General features: G+C 32.9%; 1 protein-coding gene and 1 long non-coding RNA gene across 5 annotated transcripts; one reads left to right on the top strand and one right to left on the bottom strand.

Moving 5' to 3' along the window:
* Positions 1 to 582: 582 nt before the first annotated feature.
* Positions 583 to 15802, bottom strand: LOC149949544 (uncharacterized). Of its 4 annotated transcripts, none has more exons than XR_016479820.1 (5): positions 15572 to 15802; positions 8515 to 8612; positions 3129 to 4048; positions 1899 to 1982; positions 583 to 947 (listed from the first exon to the last, which is right to left on the bottom strand). It is a non-coding gene; the product is annotated as an uncharacterized LOC149949544 (long non-coding RNA). The 4 variants fall into 4 exon arrangements; XR_016479819.1 differs by having other exon boundaries at positions 8527 to 8612; XR_016479821.1 differs by having other exon boundaries at positions 3874 to 4048; positions 8527 to 8612.
* A 4789-nt stretch (positions 15803 to 20591) lies between these two features.
* On the top strand, positions 20592 to 22077 carry LOC149949543 (3'(2'),5'-bisphosphate nucleotidase 1). The gene is made up of 2 exons (XM_090167845.1): positions 20592 to 20804; positions 20887 to 22077. Exon 2 carries the CDS (start codon positions 20918 to 20920, stop codon positions 21851 to 21853), a length of 936 nt encoding a protein of 311 aa, XP_090023971.1. The 5' UTR covers positions 20592 to 20804; positions 20887 to 20917; the 3' UTR covers positions 21854 to 22077.
* Positions 22078 to 22646: the final 569 nt, after the last annotated feature.

Raw genomic sequence — 22646 nt, 5'->3', positions numbered from 1 at the left:
CCGGATGAAGGTTACCAGCAGTCTGCAGAGAATGGTGTAAAGAAAACCATATCAGAAAAAATGTATGATTTAAGGCCTTTAAAAAAGTTTTAAGAGGAAAAAATAAATACATTATTTTATAAATTTTAAATACAATTCATTTACAGGAAATAAGCCAAATGCACATTCAAACATGAATTTCTGGTATTAATGAATTGGTAGGGCTAGTTAGAGGAACATAATATACATTGTAAGGATAGGGGAAAGTAAGATAAAAACCTTTAAGAGTGGTTACCAGTGAATATACCATTAGGGGTTGGCAGATATAGTCATTGTCCAAAACAAAAAAACCACGTGGGAAAAAACTACTGTTATTTTTATAAGGGGGATCCCATATAATTTAGCGATAGGCTGGGAATAGTGTAAATACCTTAAAGAATAAGTGACTCAGGAATGTCATCAAGAGGTATAATGTCTTCAGATGAAATGGCATTCCACAACTGACGATTATATCTTGACGTGTAGTTTGAAGTAAAGCATATAGGGTTCATAATAAAAGATACGATTTAATTAAGAGAGATTAAGTTTTATTCATTGGTATAAAGTATTTACAACTGCGCGAAAACAATTTTGTCAAAGTTTTTTATTATACCATACGCTTATTTATTTTTTAAGTTTTCTATTTTATTAAATTTTTACAGTAATCATACTAAAGTAAAAATTAAAGCGTTTGTTGACAACCAAGTAAATAAAATGTTAAAACGGTGGACAATGTTATAGATATTTGGGACCTCTGGATGATGATTATTATTTCCTTGATAAATGAACTAATGTAATCTTCAAAGATCTTGATTTTAGGCATTCAGATTTGCACAGGCCATATTATTAGCTACAGCAATGGGCTTCAAATGCACCCATCTTGAAATTGAGTGTGACAAATTTTTAAACGTCCATGATACTCTATTTACCTGAAAAATAAAAAAAACTATTAGAAATCAGTAATTTCTACTTTTCTTATTTTTACCAACACACAATTTAAAAGTTTTGAATAGTTTAACAAATGAACAACTCCACCAAGATCATAATCCAGTTATATTTGCAACCCACAAAATTCTTTATCAAGTTAACATAGTTAATTCACTACCAGATGGATATGTTATGAATATCAATAGACATAATAAGGAGGTAAAAAATATTTCTTTGATTTGGTTTCTTCCTTCTGTTATGGGAATATAAGTACAGTTGGCCATGAATCATAAAATTTTTTTCATTCATGAATCTCAAAATATGCTTTATTTTTTCAGTGAAGAATTAATCTGTTTATTGATTTGTGTGTTTAATGTTCGATATTGAATATACTTGTCTAGACAAAAACCAATAGAGCGCCCTAAAACAATAAATTGTTGTAATATGAAATAATAAGATTTTTTTAAATTACAGAGAAATACCAGAATGATTCTTCCAATGTAACCTATCTATTAAAAACTTTGTATTTTTAAAAAAGGAAGGGTCTCTGTTTAGACAATATTCTTGTAGCCCACAAGCAAAATCATAAACAAGAACACGTGGACCTACAAATGAAGTCAAATATACAACATTAAAAAGCGAAAATTCAACTAGTAACAGGTAGTAGAATATTAATTATTTTGAATGCTAGAAAATGATTTCTTATAAGAAAGATTGTCTTAAACATAAGTTTGTATTTTCTGATAATTTATAGGATATAATTAGGGCATGTTGTAGTCCATGGAATTTTTTGGGGTGCACATGATATGTGAGGGTGCTGTATATGCTGAGATTTATCGTAATCCAAGCTCGTACACAGTGGGAAAAAACTTAGAAAAAGACTAAGAGTATGCTTATATTAATGGAGCACATCCTATGCATGTTAAAAGTCTAGGAAAAACAATTATTCATACAATGATAAAATCTTGTCCTCAGTATAGAAAACTGTATGTTCACCAATTCAGATTTATGCGAAGCTTGAAAACCATAACAAACGCCTGAAAGAAAAAATATGTATATAAACATTGAAGAATCTCACCTAACATTCAGCTTACACTAGTTATATCAACCTATTAAAATATATTTACTAAACATTTCATGCAATTTGGTTAGTTAAAAATGGTGCTGGCATGTATTTCAATAATAATAATTTTTTTTTCTGGGATCATAAATACAATGATGTCACCATAGGTTAAGAAATTATTGCCAAATTGTATACACATTTGTTTTTTTTTTAAACTACTATATCTGAATTTCAAACAAAAATATGAATGCAGTTTTGGATATACGGCGCTATAAGCATTACCCTAAATTATTGTATTTCCCTAAGTTCACTGTTAAAAATGTTTCAAATTTTACTATAGTATTGCAATTTAAAATTCCCTGTTAATGAGGTCAATGATTAACCCAACTTCTATAACTTGGCTATTTAGCTATTTTCTTCATGCTGTCAACATGAAAAACTTAACTCAGTTATTTTGGGAGCATGCAGCTTATAAAACTAAAATTACGATACACTATTTACTTAACACAATTACTGAAATAGCTTCAAAAATTTAAATCTTCAAAATAATGAGTATAACAAAGGAAAACATCTTTAACATGCTTGGAATAGATCGTAAATATCCCTGGCGCAAGTGTGGAATGCTTTCCGTAAAAATAGATCGTAAATATCCCTGGCGCAAGTGTGGAATGCTTTGCGGAAAAATCTTTCGAATAAGATTTGTCATTTGCTGACTTATCCACTACAAAAACTCCCCCTTTGCATTTCTTTGAGATTCCTCGAATGCATGCTAATTTATCACTGCTTTCAGCTAAATTATCTTGAGGATTTGCCAAATCTACTTCCTTTGACACATCCTGCGGGAAACAAGCTTTGGATTTGTTAGAAATAAGCGTTTTAGATTCAAAGGCATATGACTCAAAATTTTCATTCCAAATCAAGTCATGCAACACTGGACATTCCATTGCTAAAGTTTCAATTGATCAGGATGTTGCCTTATTTGCAATCCATTGTTCAATTTCTCTAACAAGTCCTAGAGTTGACTACATGGAAAAATTGCTTATACTGCCAAATCTTTAGATAGAAATTCTAAAAAGGACTTTTAGTTCTTTGGACAACACAGGTTTTCAGAATTTTCTACCATTGAAACCAGTAGGCACGCCAAAGTATTTGCAGCACCATCGGTGCTCTCAGCTTTTAACAAATGAATCCACAAGTACTATAAAATCCATCTTTGCTCTTAGAATTTACAAAGTTGTTGAATAATTTTCTGGTTCGAGGAAACTTTCGGAAGCACTGTCAGAGAACCTCTAAATGTTAAATCCTTAATAAAGTTAAATTATACTTCCAATGATTCTGTGGCACTACTAATGTTATTTAATAGGCCACACGGGCATTTGAAATTAACCATTTTCTAGAGTATGATCAGTCATATCTTCCAATTTTTTTTCAAATACTGGTGTGATCCTTAAATATCATACGAAAATAATATAATCTTGTTAGACACAACAATAGAACCAATATAAACAACAATTTATAAATAATATAAATGCAGTCTAGAGATAAATTTGTCATGATCTTTGTAATTTAACTATTCAGTTTGTTAATACCTTTTTCAAAAGATGTCTAATTACATCCTAGATTTCGGAGATTCTATAGCATTGCTTGCATTCAAGTTGCTTTATTAACATTCTTTTCAACAGGAATTTGTGTTTTAACTTCTTCACATAAGAAAAGTTAATTTACGTATGTTTATCTTTTTCGTTACAACTTCATTGTATACTTTAAAACATTACTTATGCAGATATTTCTCAACCTTGAACGCGGTATATTGCAGTTAGAAAACCCCATTTACACTTTTTACCCCTTCTTCCCATGGTATATACCTACTGCTCTCACAGGGGGCGTATATGTCTTAAACTTGAGCTTCTGGTATTATATTAAAGGGAGTATGAAGTGTTTGGAAAATTTGGAGTCGCAATTGACAAATCTTCACTCCAGTGTGGTTTTTTTTAAATGCATGGCTTGAGTTGCTTAGCTGAATCATCATCAACGACGATCCTAGAGGCGAAAACAAAATTATAGTTATTTCATGGAAAATGCTGATACCATTTTTATGGGAGTTTTAAAACCTAATAATATCCAAATACGGGAACACATGGGTTGTAATATCTAACAACTTTTTACTTTAACATATTTAACATTGGCTGCTATGAGAGGTTTTTGGCTTCTTGATTATTGGTTATAACTCTGTACCAGTATTGAGTTACCATATCAATAAAATAGGTATCAGTTAAACATCAAAATCACTTTACATTATATTACATTACCAGCAAACACTTATTAATTATAATACCTAAAATTTACTTTGGGAGTTAATAATGCTTGATCTTAAAAACAGTTGCACAGTTGAATAAATAAGATTATCTTTGGGAATTATTTTTTGACAGACTGCACAGCATTATTCAGAATATTCAATAATAATCATTCGGACAGGCCACAGATAGTTGATCATTTGTTACGACAATACACAAATTACTACTAGTTTATACAATTGGTTCATTTACAGTTTATTTTTTTTAGTCTGCATAACCAATAATATAGCTGCTACAATTACAGATACGGGTTCCAATTGCTCTTCACTGAATTCTCTAAAATGCAATTTATGCCTTTAAATAAGTCAAATAAAAATTAACTAGCTATTGTAACGTTGTATGTTATGGCTCTCAAACCTTTATAAATGTTCCCCTATATTTTTTTCTGCTGTGTTTTGCTCTCTACGCTGGGTTTTACCCAATATCTCTCAAAATCCAAAAAACTATTATCCTAATTGCTAGCTGGTATGCCCAGTCTCGTAAATTTAAAAACAGTGGGAAGACTAACATGACCCTGTATAAATTTTCTCCTATCGAAAAAAATTCTTCTTCCCTATGCCCCGCCACTTGCCTTGCCCTTTAAACTACAGCTATCTAATTTTAGGTTTCATAATGACCAGGTAAAATTGGGATAAGCCAGCTAATGTTCTTAAAATAAGTTATTTACCACTCATAGCAGATTCTAAGATTTTAAGAACCCCATTTAGAGAAGTGGCACTAAGACTAGGTTAACATTTAGTCTGATGACCTCAATCTTACATTTTGTCCATCAATAAGGTGTCATAATAAAAAAAATTACTGCTGTCATTTTATTGAAAGAGTACCTACATTCTATAATATCTTGAGTGAAATATTAACTAGGAAAAACTTGGCACATCTCGTATGGATGCAAAAGTTTGCCTTTGCCATAAACTCTGCAAATGATCTTGTTATGCTTATGCTCTCAAAATGTACCAAAATTACAATAAAGGCAGAAATGTAGCAAAAATTTGCAGTAAAACTAAAAAGTTAGTTTTTACAAACACAATTTTCATTCCATACGGATTCACCAAGCCATGCCACCATGGGTCGAAGATCCTAACAAAGTTTTTAAGACATATTTCTGTGCTTATGAAACTAATTTTGATAGGTTTTTAGGTTAAAATAATAATAATAAATTTTTAACTAATGGTTATATCAAACTGTAATCGGTGGAATAACTTAGCTTATTTAAAGGAAAAGTCCAGGTTCGGTAAAACTTGGGTCTTTTTGAAAGATCATGTTTAAATAATGACGAGAAATTAATTTATAAACGAGCGAAATTTAGCCGCCAAGCGAGCTGCCATTTTCTTTCGCCATCCCTCCGCAAGCACGCGCAGGGAACAGAGCGCTGTGATAGCGCGAACAGCGCGTGATTTAAGTCCTAAAACGTCACCGCTAAACCAAATGGCAGATCGCTTGGCGGGTAAATTTGGCTCGTTTAATAATTAAATTCTCGTCATTAAAAAAGATACAATTTTACGACTGATATTTTTGAGTATATTTAAACATGATCTTTCAAATAGATCCAAGTTTTATCCAACCTGGACTTTTCCTTTAAGTATTTTAAATAATTTAATTGTTTGTGCTCTGAGTAGAGAAGTATTCATGATTTTTGTACGGTTTTAAATGTGTTAATGAACTATTTGGATTTGAACTTTTTTCTGTGTATGATATTTGTGTTAAAGACTTTGATTTATTAATTTAATCTGGGAGCAAGTGTGAAAAAGAATGTCGATATGAAGTGATAAAGTCAAGAAAGTTTATTGCCATTTTTTATTCCTGGTTATTATTGGGGAAATTTGAAATTTTGTAACTTAAATTGTCGAAGTTAAGCCCCAAGAGGCTAGTGTAGTTAGGGTATAAATGAGTTGAGTAAATTTAGGTAAAGTTCTCAACTACGAGTACTCAAAAAAGTTTTATTATAGTCTGGTAGTAATATAGTTTAGTAATTAGTTAACTCTGAACTTCTTAATGTTGAAATTGAATCAATAATAACTTGTAATTATTATATGGTAATATTTTAAGAAAATCCAATAAAATCTAATTTTTCATTCTGAATTTGTTTCTAATCTTTGGCACTTACTCAAACAATTTGGCAATCTCAAATCAAATAAATTTTTAACGTAATGACAACAAGTGAATTGTTGTCAATTTATCGAGCAGGTTAGGCAAAATACTTCTTATTTTTAGCTCTGATTCCATAAAAGTTCAAATCAAGTAGTGAATCATTATAAAATTTAAAAGCTTATTTAACAACAGGCATAAATTTTAGATACAAACTTACTACCAGGTGCATGCAATATCTAAAAAGAGTAGAGGGAGGCTCTCTGTAGTAGATAGAAAGCTATTAAGTGAAAATCTAGCTTTCTTTGGTGACAGTAAGTTTACTATAGAAAAAAAATGACGGACATGCAAAATGGCCCTAATCATGTAAAAACTAAATAAGAAAGCATATCACATGAACATGTATAACCATCACAAAAAGTGACAAAAATTTACAATGAAATAAATTTTCATTCTACGGAAGGAAGGGTGGATTAAATATTTCCTCTTTGTTAAGCCATGCATATCATTCAATTTTACCTATGTAAGAAATTTAGAATATTCACACACTATACTATCTTAAACAAAATTAGCATCACCAACTTTATACATGGGAAAAGTTAGCATGAATACGATGCAAAGCTTTTCCAATTGTTTTTGGCCTTGTAAAGTCAACTTTGATATGCATCTTGCTTTTATGTTTTCAAAAATTAAAGGAATATATAAGAGTTTCTCTTTTAAACAAAATTAGCATCACCAACTTTATACATGGGAAAAGTTAGCATGAATACGATGCAAAGCTTTTCCAAGTGTTTTTGGCCTTGTAAAGTCAACTTTGATATGCATCTTGCTTTTATGTTTTCAAAAATTAAAGGAATATATAAGAGTTTCTCTTTAGGAAAGAAAAGTAAAAGAAAAGACAGTTAAAATGTGCACAAAAATATTTTAAATAATTTTTTTTGTGCACAATTTAACTTTCGTTGTCTTTTACTTTTCTTTACTAAATTAATTTGCACAAGTAGCTAGAATTATTAAATTAGAGTTTCTCTTTCCAGTCAACTTAAGATCTCATTAAAATGTCTTCTATTGAGATATTGTGCATAAAGGCATACCTATTATTGTGTTTGGTTTACTCTATAGGAGAAACTAATTTCGTACAATACACATTTGGTATGTGTATTATATGCAAGGTCAAAGCGGATCTAGGCCCAATGGCAAAGAAAATTAGTATATATATTTTACGCATACTTTCAGTAATATCTTTGAACAATTTATATGTCAATATAATCAATAGCTAAATTTGTATTCATTTTATTCTACAAAAAAAATCCTTTTAGCATATAAAATTATGACCAGGTTATAATTGTGGGGTGATAAATCTCTCTAGTGACAGTTATTTTTAATTTCAACACGAAACCTATTTATCTAATTTATGAGAGTAAATTTAATGCAAGTCATCCCTTACCAAAAAATAAGTGGTTTAAGAACTATTTAAGTTGGTTTTAAGTTTGTATTTGAGACAAATACCAACTAAAAACCTACTTAAAAACAACTTAACACCAACTTAAAACCAACTAAAAACTTACTTAAAATGTTACTTAATAAAGACCACTTAAAGCCAACTTAAAACTTACTTAATAAAGACCACTTAAAGCCAACTTAAAAAATAATATGTAATTTTCTGACCACTAAAAACCAACTTAAAGAAAAAGGCATTTTCCCACCAACTTAAAACCAACTTATTACCAACTTAACTAGTTTACTGAAATATGCTCACCACTTAAAACCAACTTAATATCGACTTAAATGTGAATACCAACTAAATACCAACTAAAAACCAACTAAATACCAACTTAAAGAAAAAGGCATTTTCCCACCAACTTATTACCAACTTAACTAGTTTACTGAAATATGCTCACCACTTAAAACCAACTTAATATCAACTTAAATGTGAATACCAACTAAATACCAACTAAAAACCAACTTATTTTTTGGTAAGGGATATGCAGGTTTTAATTGAGGAAATGAAAAAAAACTTTGTTAAGTTTAAATGTGGGAAAATTAATTAGAAAACTAGGGGTCCGACACATTTCAACTTGCTTTGGGGATCATCAATTATCAGCCACCTCCTTTAACACTGGATGCAAGTTCTGGTTCTCTTATTCAGGGTCACCACTGGCAAAACCCTAAAATTTTTCAATTAAAAATTGTAAATGTTAAAATTACATCGCTAAATAGGTTTCCAATATTTATTTTGAACTGCATTTTTAAAAATAAAACTCTGTTCAAAAATATAATTTGATTTAATGCAACCAACTTCTGTTTGTTTTTGGTTTTGTTTTTCATTTATGGTTCTAAAGCACCATATATTTTAAAAGCAATGGGACAATAAGAGATTATGTGTCACTAGTCTTAACATTAGTCACTAGATAATTTCACTATATCGCGAATCAAATCAATTAATAGAAATGAACTAATTTCTATTAAAAAACTCAATTCTTCAACCTATGTACCATCTTGTTATTGCGTCGTGCAAAAAGAGGTAACATATAAATTGGTAATGATACCAGTTAATGCTGTTCTTAGAATTAAAAGCACTCAAAAATTTTAATAATAAGTAAATGAATTATTAATTATGAATTCAAATAAATTTATTAATAATTAATAAGATTAAAAATATTAAAATCCAAAGTTTATAAAGGACTTCCTTAAGGATGAAGCCTCTAAATTTTTATCTCAGTGTAGCATTAACTACTATTCAGACAGTGTTTAAAAGAAGCCAAATTTTGGTAATATTTAAAAAAAATTGTAAGAATTTAATATTTAGTTGAAGGAAAGGATAGGATCCCCTTACCAAAAAATAAGTTGGTTTTTAGTTGGCTTTTAGTTGGTTTACACATTTTAGTTGATATTAAGTTGGTTTTAAGTAGGCTCAAGTTGCCAGCATATTTCAAGAAACTAGTTAAAGGGGTAATAAGTTGGTTTTAAGTAGGTTTTAAGTAGGCTGGAAAATTCTTATTTTTTCTAAGTTGGTAATTAGTTGGTTTTAAGTGGTCGGAAAATTTCATATTATTTTTAAGTTGGTTTTAAGTTGGTTTTAAGTTGGCTTTAAGTTTGTGCTTGTATCGCGAGAAGGTTTAAAATGTTTTGACGAATATTTTTCTACTAAATAACTATGCTCGTCCAAATATGCAAAGAACGTATTTATATTTCTAAGAACCTACGAGGGTACTTTGTAACGATCCGTCCAAGGGTCGCTCTTTAACAGAATATTTCGGGCACATTTCATGCTTGTGACTAGTGTTGTTCCAGCAGAGGCGTAGCGAGAGAAAATAGCGCCCGGGGTATTTCGCCGCTTTTGCACCCCCCTTAATATATAGTTTTAAAGGGAGTATGTATATGTATATTTTAGTAGTTGTTAAGTGGTTTAAAGGCCTAGGTTTGCTTCTGTCAGTCCGCCTTTATATTGACTTGCCTGCAGTGCAAATACCCTGGTGGTAGGCCACCCACTAAACATGTTGTTGTCTTTACTAAGTAAGTTTCAAGTTGGCTTTAAGTTGTCTTTATTAAGTAAGTTTTAAGTTGGTTTTAAGTAGTCTTTATTAAGCAAGTTTCAAGTTGGTTTTAAGTTGGTTTTAAGTTGCCTCCATTAAGCAAAATCAGAGTTGGTTTTAAGTCTACTTCTAGTTGGTTTTAAGTAGGTTTTAAGTAGGTTTTAAGTTGGTATTTGTCTCAAATACCAACTTAAAACCTACTTAAAACCAAGTTTAAATATTTTTTAGCCAACTTATTTTTTGGTAAGGGGAGTGACGCAGAACATAATTAAATTAGCTTTCCTGCATACAGTTTTCATTGGTGCCATTCGATAGCCCTATAGCGATGTTAGTAAGTTGGAAAAAAAATTAATAGTTAAAAGTAATTTCCAATATGACGCCTACAGATGGTTTAAGAGTTGGAAAAGTTTACTCTCAACCATGTTTACATGAGGTTTAAATTATTATATTTATTTATAATATTATTATTATGGTAATCAAAATATTATTTTATAAGTGCTGGACAACAATGTGCTAACAACAGCTAACTTATGTATTTATTATATGTATTTGTGTGAAATATATTTATGGGAATGTGGACGGCCAAAAGTTGTACAAAAGGCCGCAGTAATTGTCCATTAAATTATTTTTATTTTAAGTGACATTTTCATCTTTCAAACTTATTAATTAATTTATTTAACTGCTCTGCAGCTAACTGTAAAATTTATTAGAACTTAGGAGCTAAACATTTTTATATATGTATAAATAACGACCAAAGATATTTCATACTTGTTATATGTTATTTAAAAGGGTTAGGTTGATGACATAACTCGAGCTGATGGTCGACCATAATGAACCAATCCACTGATTTAGGGCTGCCAGATACTCAACATATTTTTCCCAATTATTACCGATTTGTATTGCGGGACAATATTATTACTGGATGAAGTAATTTAAGCTTCTTTAGTTTCACGGTTCTATACATCTCACTGAGTCTAATGCCTAACGCCGGCAAATTTTGGGTACAGTGATTTTAGAAATCCTTCAATTAATTCGAGATTTTAGCAGTGATTTCCACCCAGATTTTGAGATTTCCAAGTTAATTTTAAGATTAAGTAAAAAATCTCAATCACTAGACCAATAAGGGCTTCCACAGAGATAAAAGACAATTAACTATGTAGGATTTATCCCTTACAAGTAGGCTTCTGGTAAGATGTTAATTACTAAAAACTATGACCATTTATCAAGCTATAATCTAATTGAAGGGCAACGCTAGTGGGCTGGCCCTTACCAAAAAATAAGTTGGATTTTAGTTGGTAGTTAGTTGGTATACACATTTTAGTTGACATTAAGTTGGTTTTAAGTAGGCTCAAGTGGTTCAAATATTTCAATAAACTAGTTGAAGGGGTAATAAGTTGTTATTAAGTTGATGGGAAAATACTTTTTTCTTTAAGTTGGTAATTTTAGTGGGTTTTTAGTGGTCAGAAAATTACATATTATTTGTAAGTTGGTATTTAGTTGGTTTTAAGTTGGTATTTGGAACAAATACCAACTTAATTTCCTAGACCACTTATTTTTGGTAAGGGGCATATGTGTGCGAAATGCTAAATTTAAGGTAGATTCTACGTGGCCTCCATCAGTCCGAGTGGGCGTTAGCCTTTAAGGGACAGCAGCCCGAGGTTCTAAACCCCAATCCTTGCATGCTTTGCTTTACATTTTTATCACATTGTTTTGTAGGCCTACATCTATCCACATCCATGTTTGTGTTTTGTAACTAAAAAGCAGATAAACTTTTGCCACAAAGTATGTGAAGTGGTACTAGATAAAAATGCTATGATCCTACATTCTTAGGTACCTGAATTCATTCTTAGTTTGAGTCAAAAATGTAATTAAATAACCATGCTGGGAAAAATACTGTAATGTTACATGTTTTGCATAAAAAATAAGTTTTGAGATTGGTCAATGTCAATAGAAGAGTCTAATTGTTTCAGGGACAAGATTTATGGCATAAGTCACTGATTTAAATTACAAAGAATTGATTATTAAATCAAATAATAATTTCATGTGAAATAAATAAACCTGAATTTTTTATATTTAATTATCTACAAGGAATACAAAAACTTACTAAATGCAGTGAGTTAGTTTCAATTTTTTTTAATTAGGCGCTTTTTAGCTAGATCATGCATGTTTTATTAATATTTGATTCATTATTACAGTTGGTAATAGTTTAAAAACTATGGAAACTGGTATACCTTAGTTTTTAGTAAGAACGCGAAATTTATTTTACTCTATCTGGTCTAGCTATTGGCATAGATGCTCAATAGGGGATAGCACTGTCTTCCACTGAACTTGGTGCCCCCTATTTGGAATGCTCCCTGCTGCCCCCTTACCAAAAAATAAGTTGGATTTTAGTTGGTATTTAGTTGGTACACACATTTTTGTTGACCTTAATTTGGTTTTAAGTTGGCTAGTGGTCAGAATATTTCAATAAACTAGTTAAAGGGGTAATAAGTTTTTATTAAGTTGATGGGAAAATCCTTTTTCTTTAAGTTGGTAATTAGTTGGTTTTTAGTGGTCAGAAAATTACATATTATTTGTAAGTTGGTTTTAAGTAGTTTTTAAGTTGGTTTTAAGTAGTTTTTAAGTTGGTTTTAAGTAGTTTTTAAGTTGGTTTTAAGTAGTTTTTAAGTTGGTTTTAAGTAGTTTTTAAGTTGGTTTTAAGTAGTTTTTAAGTTGGTTTTAAGTAGTTTTTAAGTTGGTTTTAAGTAGTTTTTAAGTTGGTATTTAGTTGGTTTTAAGTTGGTATTTGTTTGAGTATGTGTTAATGAGAATGTGTGAGTATGTGTTAATGAGAATGTGTGAGTATGTGTTAATGAGAATGTGTGAGTATGTGTTAATGAGAATGTGTGAGTATGTGTATATGTGAATGCGAGTATATATGTGTATATGCTTTAGGCATATAATTATATATATAGGTATATGTGTGTGTGTGTGTGTGAGTGTTTGCATATTGAATTAAATTGATTTAATGTGCCATAAAACTGTACAGAAAGTTGCACCAGCAAGTTATAACACAGGGTGATCATATTGTAGCATATGGATTTCAAAGAGGATGTGTGCATTAAACAGTAAACTTAAGTCACATTAAAGGTATATCTCATTAGCCATAATATCAAATTAAATTAAATCATTTATAATAAAAATTTCTCATTAAAATTACATATTAGATAGAGCTTTCACTTCATAAACAAATCATTATCTTTTCTAAAAATTGTGGTATTATATTTCTCAATAGGATTAAACAAATTTTGATTTTCGGTTAAGCGTGCAGTACAGTTCAAGGTGATCAATTATAGTCTACTTTTTTATTTAAATTAAGAGATGATCATTTACTGAATCTAATTTACTTATATGTATATATGCCCCTTACCAAAAAATAAGTTGGATTTTAGTTGGTATACACATTTTAGTTGACATTAAGTTGGTTTTAAGTAGGCTCAAGTGGTTCAAATATTTCAATAAACTAGTTGAAGGGGTAATAAGTTGTTATTAAGTTGATGGGAAAATACTTTTTTGTTGGTAATTTTAGTGGGTTTTTAGTGGTCAGAAAGTTACATATTATATGTAAGTTGGTATTTAGTTGGTTTTAAGTTGGTATTTGTTCCAAATACTAACTTAAAGTATTTCCTAGACCACTTATTTTTTGGTAAGGGTGTATAAACACTTATTCATACATACATGTGTTTATACATACATATATATGCGTGTTTATATATATATTTACTTATACATGTACCTATCAACACATATATATACCCTTACCAAAAATTAAGTGGTCTAGGAACTTGGTTTTAAGTTTGTATTTGGGACAAATACCAACTAATACCATACATAAAAACAACTTATTACCAACTAAAACCATACTGCCAACTTAATATCCACTTATTACCCCTTTAACTAGTTTATTGAAAAATGCTGACAACTTAAAACCAACTTAATACCAACTAAAATGTGTATACCAACTAAATACAAACTAAAAGCCAATTTATTTTTTGGTATGGGTATATGTACCTATCAACACATATATGTACCTATCAATACTTATATATATATATATATATGTACCTATCAACACATATATATATGTACCTATCAACACACACATATATCATATGTACCTATCAACACACACATATATCATATGTACCTATCAACACACATATATCATATGTACCTATCAACACACATATATCATATGTACCTATCAACACACACATATATATATACCTATCAACACATATATATGTACGTATCAACACATATTTATGTACGTATCAACACATATTTATGTACGTATCAACACATATTTATGTACGTATCAACACATATATATGTAAGTATCAACACATATATATGTACGTATCAACACATATATGTACGTATCAACACATATATGTATGTATCAACACATATATATGTATGTATCAACACACATATATGTATGTATCAACACACATATATGTATGTATCAACACATATGTATGTATCAACACACATATATGTATGTATCAACACATATTTATGTATGTATCAACACACATTTATGTATGTATCAACACACATTTATGTATGTATCAACACACATTTATGTATGTATCAACACATATATGTGAGTATCAACACATATATATGTATGTATCAACACATATATATATGTATGTATCAACACATATATGTATGTATCAACACATATATATGTATGTATCAACACATTTATGTATGTATCAACACATTTATGTATGTATCAACACATTTATGTATGTATCAACACATTTATGTATGTATCAACACACATTTATGTATGTATCAACACATTTATGTATGTATCAACACATATTTATGTATGTATCAACACATATTTATGTATGTATCAAAACAACTTCCGTGACAACTTTTTAAACTTCCGTGACAACTTTTTGAACTTTCGTGACAACTTTTTGAACTTTCGTGACAACTTTTTGAACTTTCGTGACAACTTTTTGAACTTTCGTGACAACTTTTTGAACTTTCGTGACAACTTTTTGAACTTTCGTGACAAATTTTTGAACTTTCGTGACAAATTTTTGAACTTTCAAGACAAATTTTTGAACTTTCAAGACAAATTTTTACAAGTTTATATATTTAAATATTTATTTTAAAACTTAGTATTTGCTTAGACCGGCCCCACAAATTGAAACCATTAACGTAAAATACAGTTGTAACTATACAAAAAGAGCTAGCCTTATGGCAAAGAGAACAAATAATATTATTTCTCAGATAGTTTTACATTACTATTATTATTATAACTAATGGGTGCTCTTTCATTTTCAGCAATAAATTTTTTTTATTAAATAACCAAAAGTATTAAAAATATTCAATATTTTTTAGTTCGTCGCCGGTTCCACTCTACATAAAATTATCTGTTTTAACTTCATTGGTTAAAAAAAACTGATTATTAAGCCTTGGTTTTCAAAAATTATATTGCGATATCATATTTCGTTTTCTAATTAAAGCCCTTCGATGGAAATAAAACGGCAAAAATGCAAGCATTCAAAAAAAATAATTTAACTTGCCTCATAGTGGTCAAAATAATCTGTATACGCGTAAATTCAAGCCATTACTGACACAATTAAAACAAACCAAAGAATATTAAATATTCCAGTTGCATTGAAGAAGGCTACGAGACTTCTGTTTTAATACACTCTGTTGTCTTTGCAATATCATTTCTGCCTGGCAACGCTGCTCCCAGCAATAAGCCCCATTGAATTAATCGCGGATAAGGGGTCAATTTTTGGCACTTGGAATAGCTCCAATGAGAGGCCGTAGAGTGGTTCCGCCAAGGAGGATAATAATCCTCCTTGGTTCCGCTACTATCGCGGGAGCTAGGTGACATTAAATTCTTGGCAGAACCACTCTTTGAGCTCTGATTAGCTGAGATCTGGCTATCGTCTGCCACGGCGTTTGGTCCATTTGCCAGTTACATGGCAGCATTCTAGTTACCTGTGAGATTTCTATGGTCGCTGCAGTGGTGGATTCAGAAAAACTCAAATGGGCGCCAAATGACATTTTGAGATATAAGTGTAATAACATAAAATCAAATCACATGCAAATCTTATACGTCAAAGGTGGGGTGCCCCCCCCCCCCACTGCATCCGCCACTGTTACTTTAGCAAGCATCGGTGTCGGACTCTAGTGAATTTGGCCGACTCCTCATTTGGCCTACTCCTCATTTGGCCGACTGCTCATTTGACCGACTACTCTTCTAGCCGAAATTCAGGTCGGCCAAATGAGCAGCCCATTTGACCGACTGTTATACTATAGCCTGTCCTATACTATGTCTTTCGTGTTAGGTGGAATTATAGAACGGGCAATGTATACAAAGTATTGGCGCCTGACTTCGCTCGAGCGCTGGGGGGGGGACTGAGAAGTCGGCCAAATGGACAGTCGGCGTTACGTGTATTTTGTGGTCGGCCAAACGAAACTCTCCCCGTGGTCAAAGTTACGGACGAATCTATGGCCAACTTTAATTATGCGACGTTACATACTCTTCACAGTTCACAAAGCCATGCAATTTCAGTTAATAGAAAGTCACCTAGCCGGCAAATGCTGGAACCTTGAAATAAATAATTAATATAAATATATTTTATATCTATTTTTATATAACTTATCGATTTCCATCATAGAAATCTCATAGGTAACTAGAATGCTGCCGCCTACGGCCGAGCTTGTCGCCAGTTCGTTTTGAAACTTCAGCCAATGAGAGGCCGTAGAGTGGTTCCGCCAAGGAGGATAATAATCCTCCTCCTCGGTTCCGCTACTATCGCGGGAGCTAGGAGACGTCATTCTCTCTGGTGACATTAAATTCTTGGCAGAACCACTCTTTGAGCTCTGATTGGCTGAGATCTGGTAAACGTCTGCCACGGCGTTTGGTCCATTTGCCAGTTACACGGCAGCATTCTAGTTACCTATGAGATTTCTATGATTTCCATCTCCCATTTCACTCCCCCACGCATCAGTACTAAATAAGGGTACGGTCTGATTTCCAGCAGTGGTGAACTTCACTTCCAGATGGCTCTAAGCAAGTTGGCAGTGCTTTAAGTTAACTGATAATGCTTAACCAAGGACAGTAGATACAGGTACGAGAAAGTGTATTGGCGGCCTCTGTTGGAATAATATCACCTAAAACGACCTAAACGCAAGGAGAATTAGTTGTAAACAAAAAAAATGGCGGTCACCTAATTTTAGCGGTTCTTGACGAGGCTTAAATGTTCAAAACAAATGGGCATTTTTTTTCTTTACGCTCGTAGTTTTATTTTTAATGGTAAAAACTAGCTACAATAATACTGTCCATGGTGAACCATGTCCTAACAATGGCCGCGGTTTGTTCACATCTAACTCCCCCTGAATATGAAGACGTTTAAAATCGAATTTTCTTTTCCTGCTTTCTCGTCCCTGTATCTACTGTCCTTGGCTTAACTCTTGACACTCACATCACGTGGTTGTTTTGTCCATAGAAATCTTATACTCCTACCTAGAATGATCCGGTCTACGGGAGAACCTGACGCCAAGACATTTTGTAGCAACGACTAATGATTATATAGTCTTTGCTTAAGCTTCAGCCAATCAGCGGCCATTCATTAATAACGGCAAGCCGCTAGTGCCATACCATGGCGGTTAAAAATAGAAAAAGCTCAGACGATTCTTACAGGATCCATCCGATCCAAGCAGGGAGAATCCAAGCTCGCAGAATTCCCATAGGTTTTTGCTGGATTTTTATTTAATAATAGTGGCAAGATTGTTTTAACTTTTAGTTTTGTTTCATATTTACTTATTATAAGGAATATTTAAATGCCATTGTGAGGAAGATAAATAATATTTCGTTTAGGTTCACTTTGAAAATATTTAAGCCTAGGCCTGACATAGGCCCAACTTTTAAAATAGCCGCCAATTTTAATGGCAGTTTTAGGAGAAGCAGTGACTGAAGGTATTTAAAGGGGCTCCAAAGTTCGGTGGCAAAAAAAGAAAAAGAAAATTGAGCATGCTTTTCATTCCCCCCAACCCCTCACTTGGCCTTGGCAGAGGCGGGCAGAGTCAACCGTAAATTTCGCACTTTACTGACTTTACACACATTTTGCCACCGAACTTTGGAGCCCCTTTAAAGGTTATTTCGCATTTAAAATAAGTAATATTATATTTATGTTTCTAGAAACTTAGATAAACAAAAACCTTATGAAAGAGTAATTATATCAAGGAAAAAATACATTACACTAAAGAATGAGGTAGCAAAGTTATTTGTAGATTTTCTCCCTCTGTGTGGCCTTTTAGGTGTATTTTCTGAAATGTCTATTTCCTTTGCAAATATATATTTATAGAGAACAATTATGTGTATCTCTTATTCCTGTGATATAACTAATATAGCGATGGTTGAATGGCGACAGAATTATATTTTTTTGTACGAATAACTATTTATTAACAATGCTAAATAAAGTGTTTCTAAAAAACCGAATATTGCAGTAATTATAGTCCTGAGTAGTTGTTCCACTGGGCTCACTGAACTTCCTTAAAGGGTGTATAACCCCTCTTGTTGGGTAGGGTGCGCTTAGACTACACCGAGTAGCTTCCACAAGCCTTCCTAGCGGGGGGCAAGGAAGTAGTAGGAAAGCTTGTAGAAGCTAGTCGGTGTAGTCTAAGCTTACCCTACCAAACAAGAGGGGTTATACTCCCTTTAAGTAACTTTTACCAAATCACCAATTTGAATAGCCCGCCATTTGTTAACATTTCAAATTACCCCGAGGCCTGTACAACGACACATTATCGTCCACCGCAAATCATTTTCTACATGTGGAAATGAAGCATCGAGGAGCCATAACAACCAACAACGCAATAGTTATCCACAACGTTTGCGTATAAGAGAAAAATCTTTACGAGTAAACAAACAGTCTACCACGTCACGGCCCCCTGCACGCACTCGCTCCGCGTGCGCTCTGCTCGGGACCATGTTTAAAAACTAGTAAACTACATTAAACTCTATTGACGTGGGCCAATCAGACGATGGTTCTTAAAGGGGATCCAAAGTTCGGTGGCAAAAAAAGAAAATTGAGCATGCTTTTCATCCCCTCCCCTCCCCTCCCAACCCTTCACTCGGCCTTGGCAGAGGCGGGCAGAGTCAACCGTAGATTTCACTGACTTTACACACATTTTGCTACCGAACTTTGGAGCCCCTTTAAGGCAAAGATAATATAACTACGTACCCTACATTGGAAATCAAGCTCCTTGCACGTAACGCAGGCTCTTACTGAGTTCCCGGCGGAAGTCGGAAAAAACTGCCTCCATGGAGCTGGCAGGGCTACCGACATTATGCGACATATAGTTAAAACGTTTTAGTGAAAATTGCGCCGTGGTTTTTGACTAGCGGTTTTCAAGATACCAGATATTTTTGCGTTATATTGTTTTAAAACAATAATGGATCATGCCTGTAGCTCTAAAAATGTTTCTAAACGAAAGAAAACTAAAGGTGAGTAATATAATTTTGGGTTATCTATTGAAATTCCTTATTTCTCACCCTGCTATGGAGCCCGATTTTTCCGACTTCCGGCGCGAACTCAGTAAAAGCCTCACGAGAAAACGGGCTATCGAGAAACGCCGAGATTTCAAATCTATGGTACGACCAGAGATCCTGGCAGTTATTGAGATGCGAAACTCCCTATACCTTAAGCAAACCAGTTTTTTTCAAATTTTTGCCGATCGCAGCGACGCCTGTACGTGGGGAGTAATCGCAGAGATCCTAGGATTGTTAGCGTTGTTTACAATTTTTGCGTCTCTCGGCTTGAAACGGGCGCTTCCTTCCGGCCGAAGGGCGGCGCTGATGCTTGCATTTTTTTGTCAGGTTTTCGACGTAGTTTCGCATCTCTATAATTGCCAGGATCTCTGGTACGACGTTATATTATCTTTGTTTAAGGTGACGTAATCTAAAATCGAATTATTATTTTCAGTAACTCAAACCAAAGATAATATTATATTCTTTGGTAAGAGCCTGCATTACGTGCAAGGAGCTTGATCTCCAATCTAGGGTACGTAGTTATATTATCTTTGCTCAAACTAGATGGCAACGAGTCGTTGCCGTAATAACTCTTTGAATCGTGATTGGCTGATAATGACGAAACCTCCGAAAATGTAATTGGCCCATTTTGTATTTATACGGAATCATACTATGTTATAAGATTTCTATGCAGGGCAGGAAATAAGAAATTAAAGTTATCGGACATTTGTCCAGCGGCCCCCCTTCATTTTAAAAATTTTATCGGACATCGTCCAATAATTAAAAAAAAAATTATTTTGTAGAAAAAAACATTCCCAGTTTATTGAAAAAGTTATCGGACAAATGTCACTGTCCTTGGTCCAATCATGGGCCAAATAATGATTATTTGGCCCATGGTCCAATGACCCCCCTAAGATTTTGAAAAAAGTTATCGGACATATGCAAAATTTATCGGACAATGTCCAGTGTCCTGTGCTTATTTCATGCCCTGTTTCTATGGTTTTATCATTGTCAAATATTTGGAAAATTTGGCTTAGGGCTATTCCCGGTTTTTCTATCAAGAATACGAATACGAAAGCTATTGCTTTATTTAATTTGAAGGCCATTGAAAGGGCGTAGCGTAGTGCGGTATTTCAAGCGTAACCTCTTTACGTATTGATAAGTTGCATGAGTAAGGGAAATTTACAAGGTCTTTACCGGCTCTTTTCAACATTCGATAGTATACACGTTTTACGCGCTGTTCTCCACAGAATAAATATTTAACAAAGGTAATAATATATTGAAAGTAGGTGCAATTTTAATATATTGCTTATGTTTTTTAACCTTATTTTCAAAACGTTTTGGCTGTAGGTTCTTTCAGTCCATTAAAATAATCGAAAAAATGAGTGCTTCAAGTGGAGCACTTTTAATGAGACTCGTCTCATCGTCAGTCTCTGTTGTTGGACGAGCAGGATCCATAATTAAGGACATAATGAGAAAAGGTGAACTCGGTATTGTTCAAAAAGGCATTAATGATCTACAAACTGAAGCTGACCGATCTGTACAAAGGTGCATCATGGCATCACTCCTGAAACAATATCCAAATGTAGCCATTATTGGTGAAGAAACGCTGGAAGCTGAAGCGATACCAGATGATTGGGTGGTTACAAAATTAGATGATGGTGTTTTGGCTCATGGTTGCCCTGAAGAATTCAAAGCTGCTAATGATGAAGATTTTGTTGTTTGGGTTGATCCGTTGGATGGCACTTCAGAATACACGCAGGGCCTTTTAGATCACGTTACCATTTTAATTGGAATTGCGTACAAAGGAAAAGCCGTTGGAGGTGTAATACATCAACCTTACTATAACTACAAAGTGGAAACTGATCCGGCTAAACAAGGACGTACTATGTGGGGAGTCGTGGGAATCGGATCATTTGGAATTGATAAAGTTTCACCTCCCGCCGGAAAGAATATCGTAACTACAACAAGATCCCATTCCAATAATTTAATCAACGCTGCTGTGGATGCTTCCAATCCTGATGAAGTGTTGAGAGTTGGGGGTGCTGGTCATAAAGTTTTGCTATTGATTGAAGGAAAAGCACACGCTTACGTTTTCGCAAGCCCCGGATGCAAAAAATGGGACACTTGCGCACCTGAAGCTATTTTACACGCTTGTGGTGGCAAGCTTACTGATATGTTAGGGAATGATATTCTTTATCACAAAACAGTTGGCCATCCCAATAAGGGAGGAGTTTTGGCAACCTATGATGTGGCTATACACGATACATATTGTGCCAAAGTTCCCGAAGATGTGAAGAAAGCTTTGTCATCGTGAAGTTTATTTATGCTTAGGGTTTTATTTGGTTTAGCTGGAAGGCTTGGACCTTATCAATGGTATGAAATTTTCCAAAAAAGGTGAACTGTTAAATTTGTTACTGAGATAAGAAATATATTTTTTCATTCATTCCAAATATTTTATAAATTACTCTTATACCCTGTAATAATAATTGTATTTGTTACCGTAATTGATATTAAATAGCTTTTTTTGAAAAAATGAAATTTAAATTAACTAATAAGCATATGACAGGGTTGACACACGTCAGGGAATTTAAAAATGGACCTTAAAAGTAAGGGAATTCAATTTTATCTTGACAATTTTTGAAGCTAAATTTACTCAGATCTATGATTATCATTTAAAATTTGGGCCTTAAAAAGTCAGGGAAAATTTCTTTAAATAGTTATGGAATAGTCAGGGAATTTTTATCTGAAAATTTTGTGGCAACCCTATATAACATAATTATTTCCAGAAGTGTATCATATACCCCTTTCCAAGAAGTATTCATCTTCCCACCCTGCTAATGTTAGCTATTTGAATCTTGAACATTCCGAAGTTCCAACTGATTTTTCTAAATGCTTTTTGGAAGGATTTATATAGCGAGTTCCTAAAATTAATACCGAGAGAAAATGATTGATATTACATATTTCTGTGCAGTGACTTTATTTTATATGGTTGGGAAAATGCGGTAAATTTTTAGTCGTGATGCGGTGTACACATCCGTGGTTTGGTAAGATTGTTTTGCTCAATGGAATCTGCATCAAGTCTGCAAAGGTACATGTTTCATTTTTAT

The sequence above is a fragment of the Leiobunum rupestre genome, chromosome 3 (genome assembly GCF_980474605.1).
Source record: "Leiobunum rupestre chromosome 3, qqLeiRupe1.1.hap1, whole genome shotgun sequence".
NCBI classification, from domain to species: domain Eukaryota; kingdom Metazoa; phylum Arthropoda; class Arachnida; order Opiliones; family Sclerosomatidae; genus Leiobunum; species Leiobunum rupestre.
This window is presented reverse-complemented; position numbering and strand designations above follow the sequence as displayed.